Raw genomic sequence first — 23,808 nt, 5'->3', positions numbered from 1 at the left:
TTCCACTAAAATACATGTCATTACAGACTGAAGTGAAAAGCAGATTTGAGACTATAACTTCTTCTATTAAGCTAGCCACAGCAAATATAAAACAATGTGACTCTGTGTATTACATATTTTTGTTTGGGTAATAAGTTCTTTGGGCTTACTATTCTTATTTTAAGTGAATCAGCACATAAATATTTAAAATTTTTTCAGTTTAAATTCAGAGTATGGTAACTCACCCAGTGAAAGACTTTTGGAGTCTTAAATATCTTTAGTGTACACAAGGATCCTGATACAAAACTGTTTCAGAACAGCTGACTTAAATGATAGTAGAGGATTCATATTCAGTTACAGATTTTAAAGAAAAAATAAAAACTTTTCCAAACATGGGTCTGTCAAGTTCTTTATTTTAGTTAGGCAAATAGCATTTACTTATTTTTAAGAAATCTAAACAAAATCTAAAACAGCAATTTGCTAAAATAGAATGCATAAATTTGTGTCAATTATAAATGCACCAAACATATGCAGCTAGTTTTCTGTACACAATTTCTTGTTATAATTTTATAGTATGAATCTAAGACATCAGTGTTGTCCCTTACTTGCAAAGGTTTTGTCTTACTGAATACAAAAAAAATGGAAAGCCTATTATGGATTAAATATTATAATTATCTATAAAATGTTACTACTTTGATTCTAGATATTTACTTTTAGTTAGAAATATTCATTGCATAGGCTTTTAGTAACTGAGGTCGGATCACAGTCAATTCTTATAAAACTCGCTTTTCAAAATTATATGTTAAAGCATGCAATAACTTCAACTAAAAGCACGAAAAATCTGAATCCATTCACCGGATATGGAATGCAATTGTAGATATGGAAATTTCCAAATTAGGTGAAAAAAAAAAATCAAAGACTTAACTCTGTAATTCCATAATGAATAATATGATCAATAACTGTGAATATCTCAAGAAAGGGTAAAAGGAAATGAAGGACTTAAGTAATTATCTTTGGATGTTCTCTAAAGAATGTAAATTAGTGGGGAAGTGCTGAAGTTAAGTAAGGGGATATCATGTACTCAATCGAAGGAGAAGTAAAATCCTTAAATATATAATTTGAAGAGGATGTGAACTGTAAGGAGCAAAGAAAAAAATTCCTAGAGACAAGACTGAATATATTATTCAAGAGAAATTATTTTTGATAGTTTCATGATTTGTTAAGCAAAGAATTACAAAACAAGCACCTATAACATGAATAAATATATTTAACAATTCCTATATAAGCACAGCACAATAGTGGTATTTATTTTGGCATACACATGCATATCATCTGTCATAATCTTCTGAAAAAGGAGTCTGTTTCATTATATTACTTTTTTATTGGCTATCTTAATCTCACAAATAAGATACCTCAGAGTTATATAGTATTATAGAATTAAGCAACCACAAAGTAGGTAGTATTGATGTTGTAGCATTTGACCAGCTAAGTAAGTCATACTATGGGATAATAGTTAAAGCTGTTAGATAATTGGTGTTCTTCAGTAAGTAATAGGAAACTCACATTTTCTCCTTTGTCACCCTTGCTGCCCTTTTGTCCTGGTTCACCAATTTCACCCTGTATATGAAAGATTCATGTTAGTCTCTAAAATATGTCAGACCTGCCACTGCATTATTATTGTCAAAGAATTATTTCATTTTACCTCCAATATAATAAATGGTAACATTCGATATCATTGCTAAAAATGTAAAATTCAGGCTGCTTCTAGCACTCAGGAATTTATAGACAAAGCCAACTTAACTTTGAGGAATACTGTCACAGGATTTATAATTTCAACTCGTTTATGTCTCTATTCACCACCATAAACTGATAATGGAAATACAACGATTTACAGACATATTAACCAAAAAGAACTTTGCTATAGTTTTCCAAATACTAAATTACGTACTTTGCCAGAGTCCTGTTTCACAATATTTTCTACAGGGTTTTGCAATTGTATTAGAAAATAAATCAAAACACTTAACACAGTCCAACATTTAGAATAAATACATTCGTGGCATTACTTATATGTTAGTAAAAGGTAATAGAATTATCAAATGAGTATAAGGCTCATTATTAAGTCTTATTGTTCAATTTCCAAAATGTGAGGCTGAATAAATATAAGTAACTATTTTTATTCTACATCATCTCAGAAACATATATGCAGAACTGAAAACTTGGCCTCTACCATTTTTTTTCTGACTGACATTTTTCTCTTATCCCATTTTCCCATTTGTATCCCACATACTATTTTATGGAGTCACACTAATCCCCAGCCTCTAAAACAAAGCTTTTGAGCACATGGAGAGGTGTAGAAAACTCTGAAAAAGGTAGTCTTCCACTTGCCATCTAATCTTAGAACAACTACAGAGCTCCTGGGAAAAGATCTAAACTTTCTCTCAGAATAATGTACCAACATTAACACACCAACCTTATCTCCATCTTCTCCAGGGGAGCCAGCAGGACCTGCTGGTCCAGGGAGACCTACAGGACCTTGAACTCCATCTCTTCCTGCAGGGCCTTGGGGACCTTTTTCTCCCTGTATTAAAAAATCCAGCAGATTTGCTGTAAGAACCTCTACATTAGTTATTTCCTACAATTTCTAACTACAATTCAATATGTAGCTAGATACAATCTAGCTCCTATACTTGACAAGAAACTTTTTCTTTAAAAATGCTAAGAAGTAAATGAAAATTCATATCCAGTGACTCTCATTTGTGACTCTCAATCTATGACCCATAAAAGTAATTCGGACTCAAATGAGAATTTTTAATAAGCAAGTTTAGAACCAAGAATTAGCCAATCAGATGCTCCATGCTGAGGAAAACTCCTCCTTAAGTGTCTCTGAAGCAGCTGTGGAGTGGCTATTGAACCTTAAAAAAACATACAAGCCAAGTTTACACTATGTTTTGTATGCAACTCTCTCCTATTTTTGACTAATGTTTCATGGATTTTCTTGGTTTCAATATTTTAGCTCACTTCTGGTTGTCCTGTTGTTTTCTATACTGTATAATTTAAAAAGTGGAGTCTTGAGAATGAAGAAAACCTAAACTTCTCATAAAGCAACTTTTGGAGTTTAACATAATTTACTTCCTAAAAATATCAAAATGTATCATCAGTGTTGCATAAGACTGTGTTCCTGAGTGCAGTCAGCTGATTTCTTTGTCCATAGTTATACCAGCTGGGAATCTATTAGCCCTTTGGTCCTGCCCTTGCATTATTCCTGCCCTTGCATTTCTTGTTCTCTTATACTGACTTATTTTGTCTGCTTCATCCCCTAGTTACCTCTTTAAGAAAAAATGTCAGTTCTGGGAATCAAGCCCAGAGCCTTGCACATAGTAGGCAAGTGCTATACCACTGAGATATACCCTGAGCCATTCTGGTTGTCTTTTGAATGTATTATTTTCATTGTGTCTACACCTTTGACACTATGTTCCAAAATGCTAACCCCTTGTTCTGAATTACTGAAATAACTTGCTGCCTTTCTTCGCATTCATTTCTTTTCTGCCTTTTAATCCATTTACAACCAGAGAGTAAATCAGATCACATTCCCAACATTCTTAGATCAATTTATTTATTAACTCTTCCTAAGAAAAAGAGTAACCCTGACCCACCATGACCCAGCTACTGCTAACAACCTGACCAACCACACCTAATAAATCAATTGACATAAAAATAAAATACCTATAAAACAAATTTAACATGTTGACCCTGCTTTATTATTCAACTTTTATAGCTCAATTTTATTCACAATTCACAGAAGCCATCCCTCCTCACTCAGAAGCTCACTTAAGTATTTATTACACTTTATGGCAGCACTGGTTCACATGTTGATGAGAACCCTTCCTTAACTTCCTCACTTTTCTCTGATTCTTTTCTCATTAAATATATGCACAAAGCAATGGCAGTAAGAGGAAATGCATTCAGTCTACTAGGACTTCCACTGACAGTGTATTCCTCTATTAGCTCCATGCTTTACTCAAGGTGATGCACAGGAATGGACACCACATCTTATAGTTCACTTTCTTTTTTCCCTCCATTGTAAATACACTAAGGTCATGAGTATGCTGTATGTTAAATCCTAGTCTCTTTTTGCTTTGACTTTCAATATTCTTTATCTTTTATAACATTTAGCAGCAGGGGACTCTATTTTCTTGGCCTATTTGATGACATGCCTCTGTGTACACACATACATGCATGTAATATCTTTTCTTACCACATGTAGCCTTTTTTACTTTTATTTTGTCCTACTGAATACCTCTACAACTCAAATCTATAGTTATTCCCACTGGATGAGTCCAGATCTCAATTTTCCTCTCTTAACATTGCATCACATGGTAATGCAATATTATTATCCCAGACATTACTTTTACTCTAAATGATTCCCATGCTTACATTTTCTGGCCCAAATCATTTTCTCTGCAATTTCAAATACAAACACTTGATACTTGCAAATAAGTATATGGAACATATTTTTCCTAAAATCACTAACTCCTATTGCCTAATTCATTTATAACTAGTGCATGGACTGCATTATTTTGAATTTAACTTTTTTTCCCATTTGTATAATTAAATTCTCAAAAAGATGTACAATTAACTTAGCTCCTTATCTGTGAAACTAGTATGCAGTAACTTTCTGAACATGGTTTATAGTTTTATATAAGATTCATCTTCTAGGCGAGGCTTGGTGATTCATGCCTGTAATTACAGATACTCTGGAGGCAGAGAGCAGGAAGATAGTGGTTCAAGGCCAGCCCAGGGAAAAAGTTAGGAGACCCTGTCTCAACAAATAAGTCAGGCATGGTTGTTCATGGCTGTATAGGGTCCTACACAATCCATAGGTAAAAGATTGCAGTCAGAAGCTGGCTCTAGACAAAAACTCAAGAACGTAACTGAAAAAATAGCTAACAACAAAAAATGGTTAAGACTGTGGCTCAAGTGGAGAGCACCTGCCTCTTAAGAGGAGGCCCTGAGTTCAAACCCCAGTACCACCCCAAAAATATTCAAAAATAAAAAAATTCATTCTCCTACCAGCTGTGGTGGTTCATACCTACAATTCTAGCACTTGGGAGACTGAAGCAAGAGGATCATGAGTTCAAGGTCACTCTTAGCTATGTCATGAGTTCTGGGTCAACCTTGGCTATACAAAAAACCATCCAAAAAATAAAAGAAATCATTCTGCCTATCAAAGTATTTGCCTCAATGTAATAATTTGGAAGAGATATTCACTCTCTTTTTCAGCCACATCTCCAAGAGTTTCTAACCTGATTGATAATTTAAAGATCTGATCATGCCATAATTATTGCCTTAAGTGAGTCACATGGAACTTTGTATTTATGGCCCTTGTTCTTTACTTTCTCCCTTTCCAGCAGCTCAGTAAGTACATAGAGAAAGCTCTTGCCTTCTATGGGGTTATGTTGTCCATGTCTTCATGTCAGTCTATACCCACAGATAACTGTATTACATCTTTATAACACAAGCCACTCAGAGGAAGCAAAATCCAAAATGCATGTTTGGGAAGAGGAAATGTTTACCACCCTTTCTCTCTCTCTCTCTCTCTTTCTCTCTCAACCTCTCTTCTCCCTGCATTGATGCATCATGAAGGCCCAGGGAGGTGAAGCTCCTTGACCTTGGACTCCCCAGTCTCTAGAACTGTGAACTGATCCAATGCTGTTTATTATAAACTACTGAGTCTGTGGTATTCTGCAGTAGTAGCACAGAGTCAGAAACACCTGAATAATATCACAGAGTAATGAGAAAAAAACACATGGACAATGCCTGTATTTACTTGCTGGAGCTGAAGACTTAGCAACTAAGAAGTATTTTGAATTGTAAGCTTAAACTTTATTATATATACCAAGATTTACAACATAAAAAAGTATTGTACATCTACATTTTGTGTATCATAACCAGCACATATATTTGTTGGATCAGTTAGTGTTTTAATCATACAGGACAAGAAATTGCCTTTTTAAAAATAGTTGAATATGATTGAATCAAAGGCTGAAATGAAAACATAAATCATGATGAAAATAAACTTAATTAATAAATTCCATATTCATGGAAATATAAAGTTTTAAAATCTAATAAATATGGCATGAAGTAAGAGGTTAGATGTTTCCTCTCTTGCTTGAGATCAAAGCTCAAATTACAGGAATAGGACAAAAGATTTCCTGTGGGATTCATTTATACACTGGAAATGACTGAGGCTGAAGTTGTACTACAAGAGGTGGGAAAAGTTCACACTTTTCTAATATAACGCAGCAAGATATAGGTGTAAACCTAACAAAAGATGTGAAAGACCTCTACAAGGAAAACTATACACTTCTGAAGAAAGAGATTGAGGAAGACTATAGAAAGTGGAGAGATCTCCCATGCTCATGGATTGGTAGAATCAACATAGTAAAAATGTCAATACTCCCCAAAGTAATCTACATGTTTAATGCAATTCCCATCAAAATTCCAATGACATTCATTAAAGAGATTGAAAAATCTACTGTGAAATTTATATGGAAACACAAGAGGCCACGAATAGCCAAGGCAATACTCAGTCAAAAGAACAATGCAGGAGGTATCACAATACCTGACTTCAAACTATATTACAAAGCAATAACAATAAAAACAGCATGGTACTGGCACAAAAACAGACATGAAGACCAGTGGAACAGAATAGAGGATCCAGATATGAAGCCACACAACTATGAGCAACTTATCTTTGACAAAGGAGCTAAAAATATACGATGGAGAAATAGCAGCCTCTTCAACAAAAACTGCTGGGAAAACTGGTTAGCAGTCTGCAAAAAACTGAAACTAGATCCATGTATATCACCCTATACCAAGATTAACTCAAAATGGATCAAGGATCTTAATATCAGACCCCAAACTCTTAAGTTGATACAAGAAAGAGTAGGAAATACTCTGGAGTTAGTAGGTATAGGTAAGAACTTTCTCAATGAAACCCCAGCAGCACAGCAACTAAGAGATAGCATAGATAAATGGGACCTCATAAAACTAAAAAGCTTCTGTTCATCAAAAGAAATGGTCTCTAAACTGAAGAGAACACCCACAGAGTGGGAGAAAATATTTGCCAATTATACATCAGACAAAGGACTGATAACCAGAATATACAGGGAACTTAAAAAACTAAATTCTCCCAAAACTAATGAACCAATAAAGAAATGGGCACATGAACTAAACAGAACTTTCTCAAAAGAAGAAATTCAAATGGCCAGAAAACACATGAAAAAATGCTCACCATCTCTAGCAATAAAGGAAATGCAAATTAAAACCACACTAAGATTCCACCTCACCCCTGTTAGAATAGCCATCATCAGCAACACCACCAACAACAGGTGTTGGCGAGGATGCGGGGACAAAGGAACCCTCTTACACTGTTGGTGGGAATGTAGACTAGTACAACCACTCTGGAAAAAAATTTGGAGGCTACTTAAAAAGCTGGACATCGATCTACCATTTGATCCAGCAATACCACTCTTGGGGATATACCCAAAAGACTGTGACACAGGTTACTCCAGAGGCACCTGCACACCCATGTTTATTGTGGCACTATTCACAATAGCCAAGTTATGGAAACAGCCAAGATGCCCCAGCACTGACGAATGGATTAAGAAAATGTGGTATCTATACACAATGGAATTTTATGCAGCCATGAAGAAGAACGAAATGTTATCATTCGCCGGTAAATGGATGGAATTGGAGAACATCATTCTGAGTGAGGTTAGCCTGGCTCAAAAAACCAAAAATCGTATGTTCTCCCTCATATGTGGACATTAGATCAAGGGCAAACACAACAAGGGGATTGGACTATGAGCACATAATAAAAGCGAGAGCACACAAGGGAGGGGTGAGGATAGGTAAGACACCTAAAAAACTAGCTAGCATTTGTTGCCCTTAATGCAGAGAAACTAAAGCAGATACCTTAAAGCAACTGAGGCCAATAGGAAAAGGGGAACAGGTACTAGAGAAAAGGTGAGATCAAAAAGAATTAACCTAGAAGGAACACCCACGCACAGGAAATCAATGTGAGTCAATGCCCTGTATAGTTATCCTTATCTCAACCAGCAAAACCCCTCGTTCCTTCCTATTATTGCTTATACTCTCTCTACAACAAAATTAGAGATAAGGGCAAAATAGTTTCTGCTGGGTATTGGGGGGGGGAGCGGGAGGGGGTGGAGTGGGTGGTAAGGGAGGGGGTGGGGGCAGAGGGGAGAAATGAACCAAGCCTTGTATGCACATATGAATAATAAAAGAAAAATGAAAAAAAAAAACCTCCCAATTTTATTTTTAAAAAGGAGCAAAATGAGAAGTCTTTTACATTAATAATACTCAACTCCCTTACAGATATTAAGGTTTCATAAAGTGTGGGAAAATGTCACCTCATTTAATTGAATTTGAAACTTTATTATAAATATAAAAGGACTTGTCTTTATATGCTAGACACATATGCACAGAGGATGCAGTGAGGTATGAAGAGCTAATATTCTTGAATGAAATGTAATAACTGTGCAAAGCAGCAGCATAATATACTTTCTCCTAGATGTTACTTACAGGAGCACCTTTCTCTCCAGCTGGACCAGGAGGGCCCTGGGGTCCTGGACGTCCTGGCAAACCAATGGGGCCAGCTGTGCCTGCTGATCCACGTTCTCCTGGTGAGCCCTAGTACAAGTGGAAAAGAAGTACTTTGTTACTACTGATGGAAAAAGAAGTACTTTGTTACTAGTGATGAGAAAAGGGGTACTTTGTTACTGCTGATGGGAAAAGAAGTATTTTCTTACTAGTGATGGGAAAAGAAGTACTTCGTCACTAAAGATGGGAAAATGGTGATGGCTTAAGAGTCACTTATTTAATAATGTAAACTTATAAATGAGTAAGAAACGTAAAAGCAACTTTTGGGAAGGGGCTCACAAAGGAAAAGACACTTTATTTTCTATTCTAAATGCTAAATGTAGATGCTGAAATTAGGAAGGACTGATGAGATGGAAACACCTCAAAATTGTATGTTTATTAATATTTTATAGATGTTATTCTTTTAATTCTGTGTTTGCAATTGTGCACAATGGTTTATAAACATGTATCCAATATCTAACTGCTCATACAATTTTCTTCTTGCATCATAAAGGATTGGCAGAATACATCCCCTACACTACTTCTTGAATTGATCTCTGGGTTTCATTTCAAACTTGCTAAATGGAAATTTTAAATAAAAAAAAGACTTCAAAATTTATTAAATATATTTTACATGCTAAAGTTTAATAATCTATACCATAGAGTTTGGAATTTTTCCCAGAAAATAAATCCTTAAAATTTATCTTAGTTCTCTAGGGACCACTGGGATAATTCACATCTGACTAGGTCTGCCCAATTGACTTCCAAGAGAGATAACTATACGTATTTTTAACTAATTTGCTTAAAAATGTCTTACATATAAAGTTTTTTAAAAGTAATATTGTGGAAACTGCCTTCATATCAATTATCTGCAGCAATAATTTAAGTAAATATTTGGCATAAGAAAGAATCTAAACATGTTTATAAGTTATAAAGCTTGAGCATAATCTATTTACTTTTCCAATTTTATTTAATAAAATGTTGTCTTTTGATTATGTTCCTAGCTGGGAGATAAAACTTGTGATTTTTCATACTGTTTCATGATGGAATGAAATTTGGAAATTATTTACACATAGGTTCAATTAGGAAATATAAGTGTTAGTACCTTTCTATAATAATTAACATGTAGAGATACCAATATTATTTCAAAACACGTAAAGGAAATTATTTATAAAACATAGAAAATATATCACTTTAACATTCATTTGCTGATATTGTCTTTCTTTATATTGAAAGCCATATTACTACACAACTATGAATTACTGAATTTTTCTCACTTGTATTTTCATTATCTAGAGAGCTAATTACCTATGCCTATAAGAACAGTGGTAACAATACATACCAACAATTTCTATTTGCATAGTGCTTTGAATTTGCAACTTGATTGGTTTCAATTTCTTATTTTATTCTCATAGAAATTCCAGGGAGTTGACAGTTCATTTCTATATCTCAATTTTGAAGATGAAGAATGGGTAGTTCAAAGAAGTTAAATCATTCCCATAATCATATAACTGGTTGAAGAAACTTTCTCAGAACTCTCTCTAAAAAGACAACCCTGTTGCTGATGAGAACATCAGTAACTCCCAATGGTTGTTCATTGGGAATTTCTTTAAATCCAGCACCCATTTATTGTCACTGACATACCATTGATTACAAGCAGATGCTGAATGACTTTACTATTTAATGTTCCTGATGTTATTTTCTGAACAAATTTTCCAGCTACATAGAGTGCTCCATTTATCCACCTATATGAATATTAAAACAATTAAATAAATAGAGAAACACAGATATGAGTTAATAAGAGATAAAGTAACATAAGAAAATATGATTTTGACTTTTTTGTTTTATAACTAAACAAACTGCTGTTGTACTTTTTATAATAGGATACCTTAAATTTAAGAAAGAAAATAATTTGAAGTAACTTTGCTAAAACTATGGTTAAAGAAATTGTGAAAACTGAACCTGCTTTAAATAGAGTGGCATCTTTGAAGTATAAGTACATATGTATAGACAAATCTAGAAAATATTTTCTATGTTGCATGATAATTAATGAAGGATTGTGTAAAAATTATATATATACCAATTATGTACTCCAAATACTAAGTAAGGGATACAGTTGCAAGGGAAAATGGAAGTTAGTACTTTCTAGATAATAAACATCCACCCTTCTATTGATAATAATAATAATTGTAATAATAAACATTTTGATGAAGAAAAGTCCACCACAAATAATACATCTGCTAACTAGGTGGTAGACCTGTGGTGAAAGACTCCAGATGTCAGTGCAGAAGGGAAAAGTAGTACTAGAGTGCTTTAAATGTTGAAATGAGCAACTGAACTAAACAGAACTTTTTCAAGGGAAGAAGTCCAAATGGCTAAAAACACATGAAAAATGCTCCCCATCCCTGGCCATAAAGGAAATGAAAATCAAAACCACACTAAGATTCCACTTCACTCCTATTAGAATAGCTACTATTAAGAACACAACAAATGTGGCAAGGATGCAAGGAAAAAGGAACCCTCACACACTGCTGGTGGGAATGTAAGCTAGTACAACCACTCTGGAAAACAATATGGAAGCTTCTTAAAAAACTAAAAATAGATCTGCTGTATGTTCCAGCAATCCCACTCCTAGGGATATACCCAAAGGAATGTGACTCAGGTTATTATAAAGGCACCTGCACACCCATGTTTATTGTAGAACTATTCAAAATAGCCAAGTTATGAAAACAACCAAGATGCCCCACTACTGATGAATGGATTAAGAAAATGGGATATTTATATGCAATGGAATTTTATTCAGCCACAAAGAAGAATGAAATTTTGTCATTCGCAGGTAAATGGATGGAACTGAAGGACATCATGTTAAGTGAAGTTAGTCAGGTTCAGAAAGCCAAAGTTGCATGTTTTCCCTCATATGTGGAATATAGACCTAATACAAACACAGCAATATTATTAAAAATAGGTCAAGCTAAGGGGAGGTCAAAAATGAAAGGGGGAGGATAAAAGAAGGAATGAAGAAGGTGAATATGGTTGATGTACTCTCTATATAAAAATGAATATAGAATTCTTAAACTGGTTGAAACTGTCATAAGAAAGGGAGTAAGGCAGAAAGAAGAAAACTAGAAGAGATGAATCTAGCCATTCTTTAGGTCTAGATTAACAACCATCCTACCAAAAATTTGTATTTTCTTTTAACTATTCCTTGCATAGTCTACTACCATATTTCAAGCTCTCTGAAGTTTTTTTCAGTGAACTAATGTAGCACTTATATAAATATTTCCACACTCTCTTCATTAATATTTCTAAAGAATAAACTACTTAATATATGCATCAAATATAGCCACAACAGTAATAAATATACAATGTAAGTAAACCAGTGATATGCAGTTATCTTTTTATAAAGTATGTGAACACGTTGGATATGTCAAAAATTAGGTTCTAAACCTGTAATGTGCAGTCATTAGAAATTTTCAAAAATTGCTAATAATCAATTGAATGTGTATTTTCCCTAGAAGCTGTGGTATCAAAATTAAGACCAGTACATATTACTTTACCTGTATACATTATAATTGACATATTACATGAAACTGACTCCTGGATTTTACTTAAGGAAAGAATATTGTTACATTGTTAGTGAGGTGGGTTAATATTTAAAATTAAATGGATATATTTAACAAAATTGCTTAAATGTATCTTTATTTTAAGTAGAAGCAGATACTGATTAGAGTCTATCACAGTGTACATGGTTTGCAAGTATTATATACTATTTTTATTACAAAACATAACTGGTTTAATTTCTCCCTTGGAGCATTCATAAGATTAAATTTCAGATTATCATTTTGCTTGTGGAACTTACATTAAAATATATTACTTTTCTGTAGTTAAAATATTGCTCATGACCTTGTCACAGCTCATAAACTTTGAAACAAATGATGAAAACACAGTGAAGTTTTGAGTTATACTTGTGCCCTAAAGTACAATTGCAATTTCCTTTTCTACTCATGATTACAAACATTCTGTAAGTACAGATATCTGTAATAGCAGCATGTTTTGCAGAGATATTATTTTATCTGTAGATAAATGAAAAATGAAAATCTCTGATGGTTATCTATTGATTAAGCAAATGAAATATAGCAAATTTGCAAATCTTAAATATCCCTAGGTCAACTTTCAAAGAATAGATTTACAAATCCTTTAATTTCAGTCAAACCACTGGAGAAGTCCTATCTCTTTCTTAAAAATGAAAGCTTAAACCCAATATTAAAAGAAGGTCCCATTTACACATTCATCACAAATGTAGTGATATCTACTCTCTTGTGATACTAACAGAATACACAAAGTGTATTGTAGCAGGTACCAGCCCCAAGACCTGGTGTAGATGAGTTTTGTTCCATAAAGAATAGGTGTCCATACTGATAAAATTTTTACATTGCTATCAGATTTGCTATAATAAAGAAGAGAAGGTTTTCTAATTGCTAGATATATGTAAAACAGATGTTTAGATTTAAATATAGATTAAATGGGCAATAACTAGCTCTGTAAAGATAGGGAATTCTGCTTATTTTTGCCGATGATGCTAGCAGACCCTAAATGAATGCATCGATTGAACACATCCCTTCCCCTTTCCAGCTCTGGACCCACTATTTGATCTTGAGCAAATTCTCTATGGCTTACCTTTCTTACCAATATAATTGGGACAGAAATAGATTGTCACCAGGTTTTTGATGTTTAATGTGGTATTACAGTTGAAGTTCTTTGAACAATGCTTCTCTTAAAAGTATGAATATAATAGATGTTAGAGAACTATGGATTTTAAAAATAGACATACAGTTTCAATTAATTACAGATGTTCAATTTCATAAAAGAGAAAACTAAGTCCTAGGAGGTTTGATGGTATTGCTAAGTCTTATTGTTAAAGTAAAGTGAGGCCTTGTTCTACATAGCATTAAACTGCTGTGTCCTACTCTATAGAAATGATGAATATTTTAGATACCAAAACTGCTTAAGAGCAAAGAACTTGCAGAACAAGGGGCTAAAAACTACAGAAATATCATTTTCCTTTGTGATTCAGATAGCAAAAGACACACAGTCATTTCCATATCCTTGTGACCATCAATCATGCCCCAGTGAAGACAGGACTGCAGATATCTTTATAGGTGGTGATTTAATCACCTTTGGACACCTAAGGGCAAAGATGTCAGGGAGACAGATTTAGACATCTGTGTCTAATGTGAGAACTAAAGGTAATAAAATTTTACTGTTTTGGAGATTTTTGTTAAATAAGTAGATTTTAGCTGATGTAGTCACAAAAGGTAAATATGTGAGAGAACTGTGCTAATCTGCTTTATTATACTAACAATTTCAGCTTCTACCTGTATCCCATAGTATCATATTGTAAACCTCAAATATAAGTTTACTGTTAAAACATTTGCCAAAAGCCAACTGGATGTGTGGCTCGAGTGGTAAAGCACCTGCCTAACAAGCATAAAGTCCTGAGTTCAAACCATAGTACCACAATAATAAAGTTTCCCAAGGGCAAAGGCAATAATTTAGTATTATTGGATCGCATGAATTATAATGAGCACATAATCATAAGTATCATTATTTCAATATTAACCATTAACCACTATATGAACATAATATTTTTCTTGTTTCCAACTGAAAAATATGAACACACTTTTAAAATGGAGGGCTTTAAGTTTCTCTAGACACCTTTCTTGATTTTGTGATAGCTCCACCCCCTTTGTAACCCCTCCCACTTAATTTTGCAGCACCTGTCGTCTTCCTCTTTAATAATGAAGCAATAGCATCACTCACTATTCTTGGAGCCATGAAAAGAGAGGCTATTTCTCTAACCCTTTACACTGAAGATGACACTAAAATAAATATTTTATCGGGTACTTTCATTGTATTTCATATTCTGAGAGGCATTTGTAAAGTAACTGGAAGTAGTAAACAGGCAAATGGTCTCATTAGCATTCAGTTTGAATGCAGCCCACTAGGAGAAAAAATAGAGGTGTAAACACAAGATGTTATTATGATCCAGAGCTATACAAGCAGAGAGAAAATATGTATGCCCTGTCTTTTCAAGGCCAAGTTGACCCATGGCAAAGTGAGTAGGAGGTAATTCCATTCTCTTGAGGATGTATTTTATATCACACAAGGTAAAAACTCAGAATAAATATCAAGCATTAATAGAATTTAAAGCATAAACTCTGAATGATCAACGCAAAATCTTATAACTTGATCACTACCATCATCTTTCCATGCAGTTTATCCTTAGCTGATTATAATAGTAGCTTGCTGAGATCCACTAAACTCACAATAGAGAAAATATGTTTTATCTTAAAAAGTATTGTATGTAGCAATGGATGTTGTCACAAGGAAAGTCCCTGTGTAGCTATCTTAAAGAAGCAAAAATGTTATTTTTTCTTTTACAAAATTGGAGAATAAGAGGGTAGAGCAGGTCCTGGAGGGGTTGGTACCAGTGGGCAGGGGAGGAAGTGGGGAATGGCTATAGTAAGGTGAATATAGTGCAAGTACTGTGCACATATGAATGTAAGCGTAAAAATGATACCTGTTGAAACTACTCCAGGAATGGGAGGAGGGGAATAAAGAAGAATGGTGGAGGGATGAATTTAAGTATGATATAATTGATACACTGTAAGAACAATAAAAAATGGAGGGAATAAAAAAAAGTACTGTATGTAACTCAATAAGTAAGTTGGAGTCATTCTTCTAAAGTCTTGTCTATTATTCCTTTGTTTGAAGAATAAGTAAAAGCTAACAAAAATAAGCTTCTTGAGAATAGGATACAGAAAAAAAGTAATTGAAATAGAAATTATGATAGAAAGGGTATGTAAGCTCTTAAAAAGAGGAGGCAATGAAGAAGAAACGATAGCACAAAGAGAAAAATAGAATTAAAGGCCATCATGAGGCAGAAGGCACAGGAAAGGAGTAGTGTAATTGTTTTACACAATTGTGAAATACTGGACATTTTTCTTAATTTTGTTTTATGAAAATATAGGTAGGTAGTACCTGTAAATAATTTGTTGCATGATATATTTCCATATATGGTATGTTTATGCACATAGAAGTGTTTTGCTCCATTTATGTTCAGCCTTTGAAGAATGCTGACTGCCTTCCTCTACTGCTGTTGGGTCTCTTGCTTTCTGTCTTGTGTGCATCATCTATTTAGTGGTGAGGTCCCCTGCATGCATTAGATGTGCTTCCGCCGTGACTCATGGCTATTACCAGTTCTTAGATACAGCATGGTGCACACAGTGAACACGTAAGTTTGACCAGACTTAAAAAGTCCAAAATCATAGCACACTGTTGGTAACATTTTGTTCATCTTAAGTGGGAGAACTATCAAATGTTTCTACGAATACATTCATTTCTGGTAGCCAATCCTTTAGAGAATCATAACTGTGAAATATCATTTCACTGTGAGAAGAACCAAAGCAGTGGTGAGTAATTCAAGACAGAATTTATCACACATGAAAAACTGCTTTTCATAGATAAAGGGGTTTTTATTTATAGCTCCAACTCCAATGTAGTTCTTTTAGGGAAAAATCATTGCTTTCACCTTTATGTTCTTTGGTTTATCTTTTAGTATGTCACTTAATACTTACTGTTTCATTTTACCTATTCCATGTCTTTCTTCTTCAGTAAACCATAAAACCCACTCAAAAAATTTCCATTTTATTAATCTGTACAACCACACCTAATAGAATGTCCAGTATATTCATACATTTACTTATAGATGATCTTTCCACAAGAAAAATCTTAAAAGGGCTTACAGAAAATAAGTAAAACATAAGAAAATATAATAAGAGGTAGGAAAGCAAGAAAACCAGTTGAACAAGTAGCTTTTTATTTGCATAATACAGATCCCCAAAAATTAGTTATCAAAAAATGCAGGATGTAGACCAAGGCTTTTCTCAACTGTAGGATGTGATCCATTGGTGAATTATTAAATCAATTTAACTGTTCTTATCCAGCATTTAAAAGTTAATGATAGGTAACATTGAAGTATGTGCATTATTTATACTTTTTAGAGTGAGTTGTATTCAAAATGTTACAAAAGATTCATCATAAAGCATTATCTTCTCTACTGTGTCTCAGCTTTCACTCCATGAGTTCTTGAGCCAAAGCAAAAGGTAAATTCTAAATTTCATAACTTGTAACAATTAAGAAAAAACAGTTAACTGTTCGAGAAACTACACAAATCTTAAAAGAAAATGATTCTATAAAAAAGTAGACTTGAAAAGGAAATTACAAGTATTATTAAAGTTATGATTAGCAAGAGATTTCTTCTGAGGCTATTCACAAAGAGAGTCCTGTGTAAACCATCTCACATCACCTTCCTTCACACCCTTTTGGTTGATAGAACTTTGTGCATCATAGCTCCTTTGTACACAGAATGGTGGCATCATATCTATACTTAGCAGAGGTCAGGAAACCCACTTTGATACAGAGTGATACAGAAGGCCTGCTTTATATTTCTGACCAAATTGATTATGAATAAAGAGAATAGGTACAAAACATATTTACACATAAACAGATGTATGGACAATCACTAAATATTATATTGTTCTTTCTAAGGGCTAGACAACACAAAAAGGTTATGGTATATAAGGTGCATATTTGTGGCACAAACTTCACAGATGTTATAATCAATATGAATTGTTAACTGATTACAGCCATTCTTAAGGCTTTTAGTTATAGTTCACTGGTTTTGTGTGCACTGAAAAAATTCACTATTTCTATTACTATCGAAATAGTATGCAGCAAAATGTGATTTTAACAAACTGGATTTTAGAAGGAAAAAAAACCCTAAGGATTTGATAATACATTGAAAAGTCATCTATAGTCATTAGGAATTGAACTGTTTGTTAACTTACACAGTTTAATTTTTGATTCATTCAGAATAATCAGTGGTTATAAAGAACCTGACGGTTTTAAGTTTTTGTGTGTAAATATTTTGCAGCTTTTATTTATTATTGTTGTTGTTCCTGGCTAGGTAGAATTGTTGCAGTTATGGAAGACTTTGTCAAAGTATTCCCCTCAAACAAACTTAAGTTCACCATTTATTTCATCTTTCCTCACTGCCTACATCCAATCCTGGTACCAAATGCTACCCTTCTGCCTTCCCACCATCTGTTCACCTGCAGTACTCTATGATTGCCCCAGTCATCAATGTCCTTGTAATACAATGACATTGGTCACTGAACTTTTATGGCCACCATTCCACCATGTCTATCAAATTGTACACACAAGGAAAACAACTATTTTCCTGCAAATTTATTTGTTTATTTTACCTTCAACTTCCCACTTTAGAGCTTCTGTAATCATTTGACACATTAAATGTCTGCTTTATCTTTGCAATCTGTAAAATTCTTAGCCAAATGCCTGGTTCCTTGCAAAGGAATTCAACACATTTTACTCCTCCCAAAGCTTGTGCTATTTTAGTAAGACCAGATACTTCCTTAAACACTATTTCCTTATCCTAAAATGTTCTTACCCTTAAATGTTTTTGTAAACTTCTGCACTCTATGAAGATAAGCTCAAGGCCACCCACCACAATAGTCTTTCCACTGATGTCACCTGTCAATCTCCTCACAGACTTAGCATTTTCTGTTTGTATTTGTTTAGCCTTTCAATCACCAATCGACTCACAGTGCTGCTTAGTGTTTCATGTGTGTTTTTTAAAAAGTTTTGTGTAGCAAAGTAGTTAGTAATTATCAAATGAACAGTTGTGGAAGCCAGCTAAGTAACATATTAAAATTTTAGATTATATTTAACATGTTATTCTGCATTTGACTGGATAGTTGTTAATGTATATCCTGAAAATTTTATGTTTTGGGCATATTAAACACCCTCCATCTACATGCTTTCAACTGCTCCAAATACCTGGGAGAGTTTGCTTGCTTGGCCCCTAAAAATGGCTGAAAGCAATTTAATTCTTGCAATCATGGTTCAGATTTCACAGGTTCAGTGACCATTGTTTTTTTAAAAACAAATAATTTATCCCTAAAACAAGATAACTTTAGAGTCTGAAGTTCCGGTTAAATGGATTGCATTTGATTGCACTTTTTAAGAATTCTCATAGTAACTTTTGTCTTATTCAACTGTTTTTCCTGCTAATATTAACATCACTAAATTAGGAGGATTTTAAAATTATTCCATGTAACTCAATAAATTACATGGAAAGTCAAATATATTCACTGAAATACATATTTTCATTAAAAAATTTTCACCAGATGTCTATTACCATAATCACTATGATATGACATTTGAGCGAGCTACATATCTACAGATTCAAGTATAATGTTAATCAATCTGAAAAATGCTCTGCTTACTCTGTCTTCAGAATTAATTATGCTGTACAAACTTTACTCCAGTATCAGGGTTTATGATAATTCAAAGAGATAGGCATGGGATGATTACTGTATGTCAGACACTGCATTGTGAACATAACCAAAATAATACAGGAATCTCACCTCCTAGTAGGTGACAATCAGTTATGTTCCAATGTGATTTCTAAAATAGAAGCCATAACAAAGAGCTCTGAGTGGGTAGAAATTTCACTAACAAATGAAATGGAGGCCACCTGTCCAGAAAAGACTTTACAGAGATTGAAATTGCATCCTTATCTCTAATGATAAGTTTAGCAAGCAGAGGAAGAAGAAGCAGTCTTATAAAATTAAGGGAAAATCATAAAGATATATTCTTTCAAAGTAGAAAAGATCATAGCAGTTTGAGGAGCAAAAAGAGGTTCAATATGTTATTGAAGAGAAATAAAGGGGAGCATTAAGGAAAAGAAAATAGACTATTGTTATTAGAATCAAATTGAGAAGATGATTCATTGGCTGTACTAATGAATTTGGTTTCTGAAGGCAGTATGGACCCATGAGATAGGTATCAGCAGATGAATGGCAAAGTGAAGAAGGTGCAATAAGCTCAAATTCTAGAACCAATGGAAAATACTAACTGAAGAAGATAGGATAAGGGAGATAAGTAGATGAGTGAAGGCATTCTTTGTCAAGGAGAAGATTGAACAAAGGAGATGGTGACAAAAATGAAGAAAAATATACATCACTGACAAAATCATCCCATAAATGCTTAAAAATCAGACTAAGTCTTTTTTTATAAATGTGAATGACAGAATATAAAATATAAAAATTGAATTTTATTTTATGATAAATTATTAAATGGGAAGAAAGACTTGAATGAATAAAAATATTCAAACCACACCTTCCATGACCATGAATTTCTATTATTCACAATTATGAGGTATTTCATTGGGAAGTGGTCACAGGCAAGGTAACTCCTTTTGTCTCCTGACAGAAGCAGAAGAAAACATTTCCAATCATCTAAACCTTTCTGTTTCTGTGCTCCTTAGTGCATGGCAATTAGTAGAAAGCAGGCATTGGCTGGTTTGATTGACATGTGTTTATTTTCTCTCCCACACGCTGTGGGATCACAGCATGACAGTAATGAAAGAAGGGCTGTAATTTGCAACCCTAGACAGCGAGGTTGTTTATTATTATCCTACTTACAACTGGACCTGGTGGACCCTGGGGGCCTTCTCCTCCCTTCAGTCCAGGTGCACCCTGGGAAAAGTAAAAAGCAAAGAACGCGAATCAATGTGAGTTGAGTATAAATAGGAGGAGATGTGTGATTGAGAATGAGGATGTCAGGAAACATTCTGTGGCACAAATATGCATACATGTCATTATAATCAATGCATACGTTTATGTCTATTTTCTTAATTATTTGTAACTTTTTAGTTAAGCTCCGAGAAATAGGCTTCTAAGAAAACATGTCATTCACAAGTTTTATCTATATGCTGATTTTTGTACCTGAGCTCCAGGCAGACCTCTTTCCCCTGGGAAACCACGTAATCCTGCTGGTCCATCTTTTCCCGAGACTCCTTGAGGACCTGGATCACCCTGAGGAATACAGAATACATCTACTAATAAAGAATAACTTCTACACATGTTTCTATGAAAAAAAATTGTGATTACCTGTAATCTATAAGGAAAGCTTGTAAGTAACACTTGAATATCATTTAAGGAGGAAAATAGTGGGTAGCAAACTGTGTACCAAGGCACCCAAAGGCACTGCAGCCAATTCAGAGGAGCACTGCAGGATAGTTTAAATTTTTGATGTCCAAAGGGGTGTCTCAATGTATGCGCTCTGTGTGTGTGCTTTACTTGGGTCTGTTCGGTCCCTTCAAATACTCTCCCTTACCCCTTTTCCTCCCACCCCATGTTTTTCAATGTCTTTCAGTACACATTCTTATATCCTCTACCTTCACATCGTGTGGTATGCAATATAACTGTTGCTCTATCATTCTCTTTGCCTTTCTCTCTTTCCCCCGAGTTCCATAAAGTAGTCACAGTGTTATAAACATGATCTACAGTTGAGTTTATATGATCACGTTTATTTTTGTGTATGTGTTTGTCTTTGGATCTATCTTCCACATATGAGAGAACACGTACGTCTTTTATGTTTCTGATCCTGGCTACTTAACATGATGTCCTCCAATTGCATACATTTAATAACCCCACATCATTATTCCTTGTGGCTGAGTAACACTCCATCGTGTTTAGATATCATAATTTCATGATCCATTCATCAGTTGAGGGAGGAGGAGGGTGAACTAAAGCAATTAAGATGACAGTATATGTTAGATGGATTTTATATACCTATATGAAACAGAACTAGAAAACCTCTTGCAATTGCTTTAAGTTGGGTGGGGAGGGTGCTGAGGGACAGAGATGATGGGGACAGTGTAACTAATGTATAATATAAGTCTAATAAGAATTGTCCCTATGAATCCCCTTTGTGTCATGAATGTGTCCTAATAAAAATTTACTTTAAAAAAAAAGAAAAGAAAATAGTGGGTAGGATGGCATAAATACTGACAAGAAATAATTATATTTAGACTTAAGGATATATGTAAATTGACAGTTTCATAATCAGTGCACTAACTGGTCTTGTACGTTATAGTGACCTTTCAGTAATGTCTTTAAGTACATTAACCTCACACTAAATATCTTCCCCACATATGTTCCTGACATTAGCTTAAAAATTATGACAGAATATACAGGATCTGTGTGTATATGGTGAGAAGTTCAATGAAAAAGTAAATGGAGATTTTGAACCAAGAAAATTCCTGAGCCTGCTCTACCTTTGCGCCTTCTTTTCCTGCAGCACCAGGAAGACCTTGCTCTCCAGGAGGACCAGGAGGACCAGGATGTCCACGTTCACCTATTGGACCAGTCTCACCAGTTGGTCCCTAAATTAGATAAGCAAAACAACATTAGATTGCTCTTTTACTTCTGGTAAATAATAGAATGTAAACTCGTAAAGATTTTTCCTTTTCACAAAAATTAACCATTCTCATTCATTTTTCTGATGTCCTAGAAAAATTCTTCTTATAACACAATGAAAGTAGCACATCTGTAAAAGTCTGACAACATTGCATGTAATCTTGGGTAGAATATCCAACTGAATAAGAGAAATAAATAAAGTTCAAAAAGATGTTTTCTTAGTATGCAGGATTGCTTCACAGTGATGCTAGCCCCAAACTGTTAAAAACTGTTTTGTTTTGTTTTTTTAAACTACAGTTTCATTCCATTCCTCTTTTTATATAAGGTGCCAAATCAACTTAAAAATAAGGAGACAATGGTGCCCCACTGGTGGGTCTTCAATGAATCACTGCTTGAAAATAAGCCAAGGTCCCCAGGAACCTAAACATCCTGAGTGGTTCTCCTTGGAATTTCCATGGACTGGTGACATCCTCACTGTTAACTTATATTCATTTGACAAAGTCTAAGGAATGTGGCAGGGGGACCTGAAGCTACAGAGTTTGGACTTGCAGTTCCTCCAGGCTGAGAGGTATAACAAATAGCCAGCTGCTTCAAATTGCAGAAAAGGCCACAGTGAAAAATGTCAGGTCGTTTAGTATCCCCTGAGTAGTGCTGTTTGTGGTCTAGAGTGTAATAAGTTTTAAGTATAAAGAGGGAATGGTGACCAGTTGCTCTCTACCTACACTTAGAATGAAACCCAAAGTGAAGGATTTAAGTTCAAGATACATGAAGGAAAAACTTCCAGATGCTAAGGTTGTTAAATGCCAGAATGCATTATTGAAGTTGCTTATAGAATATCACTCTCTGTTATTTTTCTAAAATTGCAACACATTTTCCACCTTTTGGTCTTGGATGAAGAGCAAATGTTGGCATACATTTCTAAGTTGAAAGGCCTTTATCTCTGTAATTACTGAAAGTCTTCAACTTATTATTAATGTGCAAATATATTCCCCCCCAAGGAATTTTTCTCTTAAATATCTGAACACCATAATTTCAACAGCAGAGGATATAAAACTGATAGTAATTACATAGCTACACGACCAAAAAAAACAAACGTAGATTCACACAACAGTACAAAGAAAAGTGTGAATATTAAGTTCTGCCGTGTTTCTCTTATTTTCACTTCCTTTGTTCTAACTGGAAAAATATGGTTGCATTTAAAATAAGCAGTTGGTTTTACTTTCTTTAAAGGAACAATAAAGATAACTCAATGAAGATAGTCTGTAAAACATTTCCTTAAAATAGGAGACAAAAAAGGACTCATGTCTTAGAATTTTAGACTCTGGCTTGGGAGAGATGAACTTTCAAAAAATGTGTGGTATTGAAATACTCAGTAAAGCCCTGTGATGTTCATATTGTAATTATAATCTAATTCAATTTCAGTTCATAGATATTAAGTACACTAGGAATCATACTTCCGGCTCCATTTTTCACAGAAGATAGTTATGAAGTTGTGTTAAATAGAAAAATAAAAGTATTTTGGAGGGATAGCAAAAAATATTGATCAATAAATATATCATATATAGTCTCCTATCTCTCCATTTAATATATATTTAATTATAAATGATTAAATTGATATGTACCTAAAAAGAAGTTGTTAGCACAAAAACACACATCTTTTATATCTCCTTTATAAAAGAACAAAGGTTGGGTTTAGGAGTTATCTCTGAAACAAAATGACTAACTAATCCAAGAATCCTTTCATTTTTGTTTTTGTCCCACAAATTCCTAGAAAGAGAAGGCACATTTTTTCCCCTGTGGGTGTGCTTAATTTTTGGAT

General features: G+C 34.1%; 1 protein-coding gene across 2 annotated transcripts in view; it reads right to left on the bottom strand.

Moving 5' to 3' along the window:
- Nucleotides 1-23,808, bottom strand: part of Col11a1 (collagen type XI alpha 1 chain) — a 197,516-nt gene that overhangs the window by 52,313 nt on the left and 121,395 nt on the right. For both annotated transcript variants that reach the window (XM_074050884.1, XM_074050883.1), the window contains exons 39-44: nucleotides 21,848-21,955; nucleotides 20,514-20,603; nucleotides 20,211-20,264; nucleotides 8,587-8,694; nucleotides 2,450-2,557; nucleotides 1,543-1,596 (exon numbers count right to left, since the gene is read on the bottom strand). In XM_074050884.1, the coding sequence (XP_073906985.1) occupies nucleotides 1,543-1,596; nucleotides 2,450-2,557; nucleotides 8,587-8,694; nucleotides 20,211-20,264; nucleotides 20,514-20,603; nucleotides 21,848-21,955 (522 nt within the window). The remainder of the gene's footprint in view (nucleotides 1-1,542; nucleotides 1,597-2,449; nucleotides 2,558-8,586; nucleotides 8,695-20,210; nucleotides 20,265-20,513; nucleotides 20,604-21,847; nucleotides 21,956-23,808) is intronic.

Source organism: Castor canadensis, chromosome 12 (assembly GCF_047511655.1).
Source record: "Castor canadensis chromosome 12, mCasCan1.hap1v2, whole genome shotgun sequence".
NCBI classification, from domain to species: domain Eukaryota; kingdom Metazoa; phylum Chordata; class Mammalia; order Rodentia; family Castoridae; genus Castor; species Castor canadensis.
The sequence above is the reverse complement of the archived record's forward strand: the minus strand, read 5'-3'. Positions and strand labels throughout refer to the sequence as shown.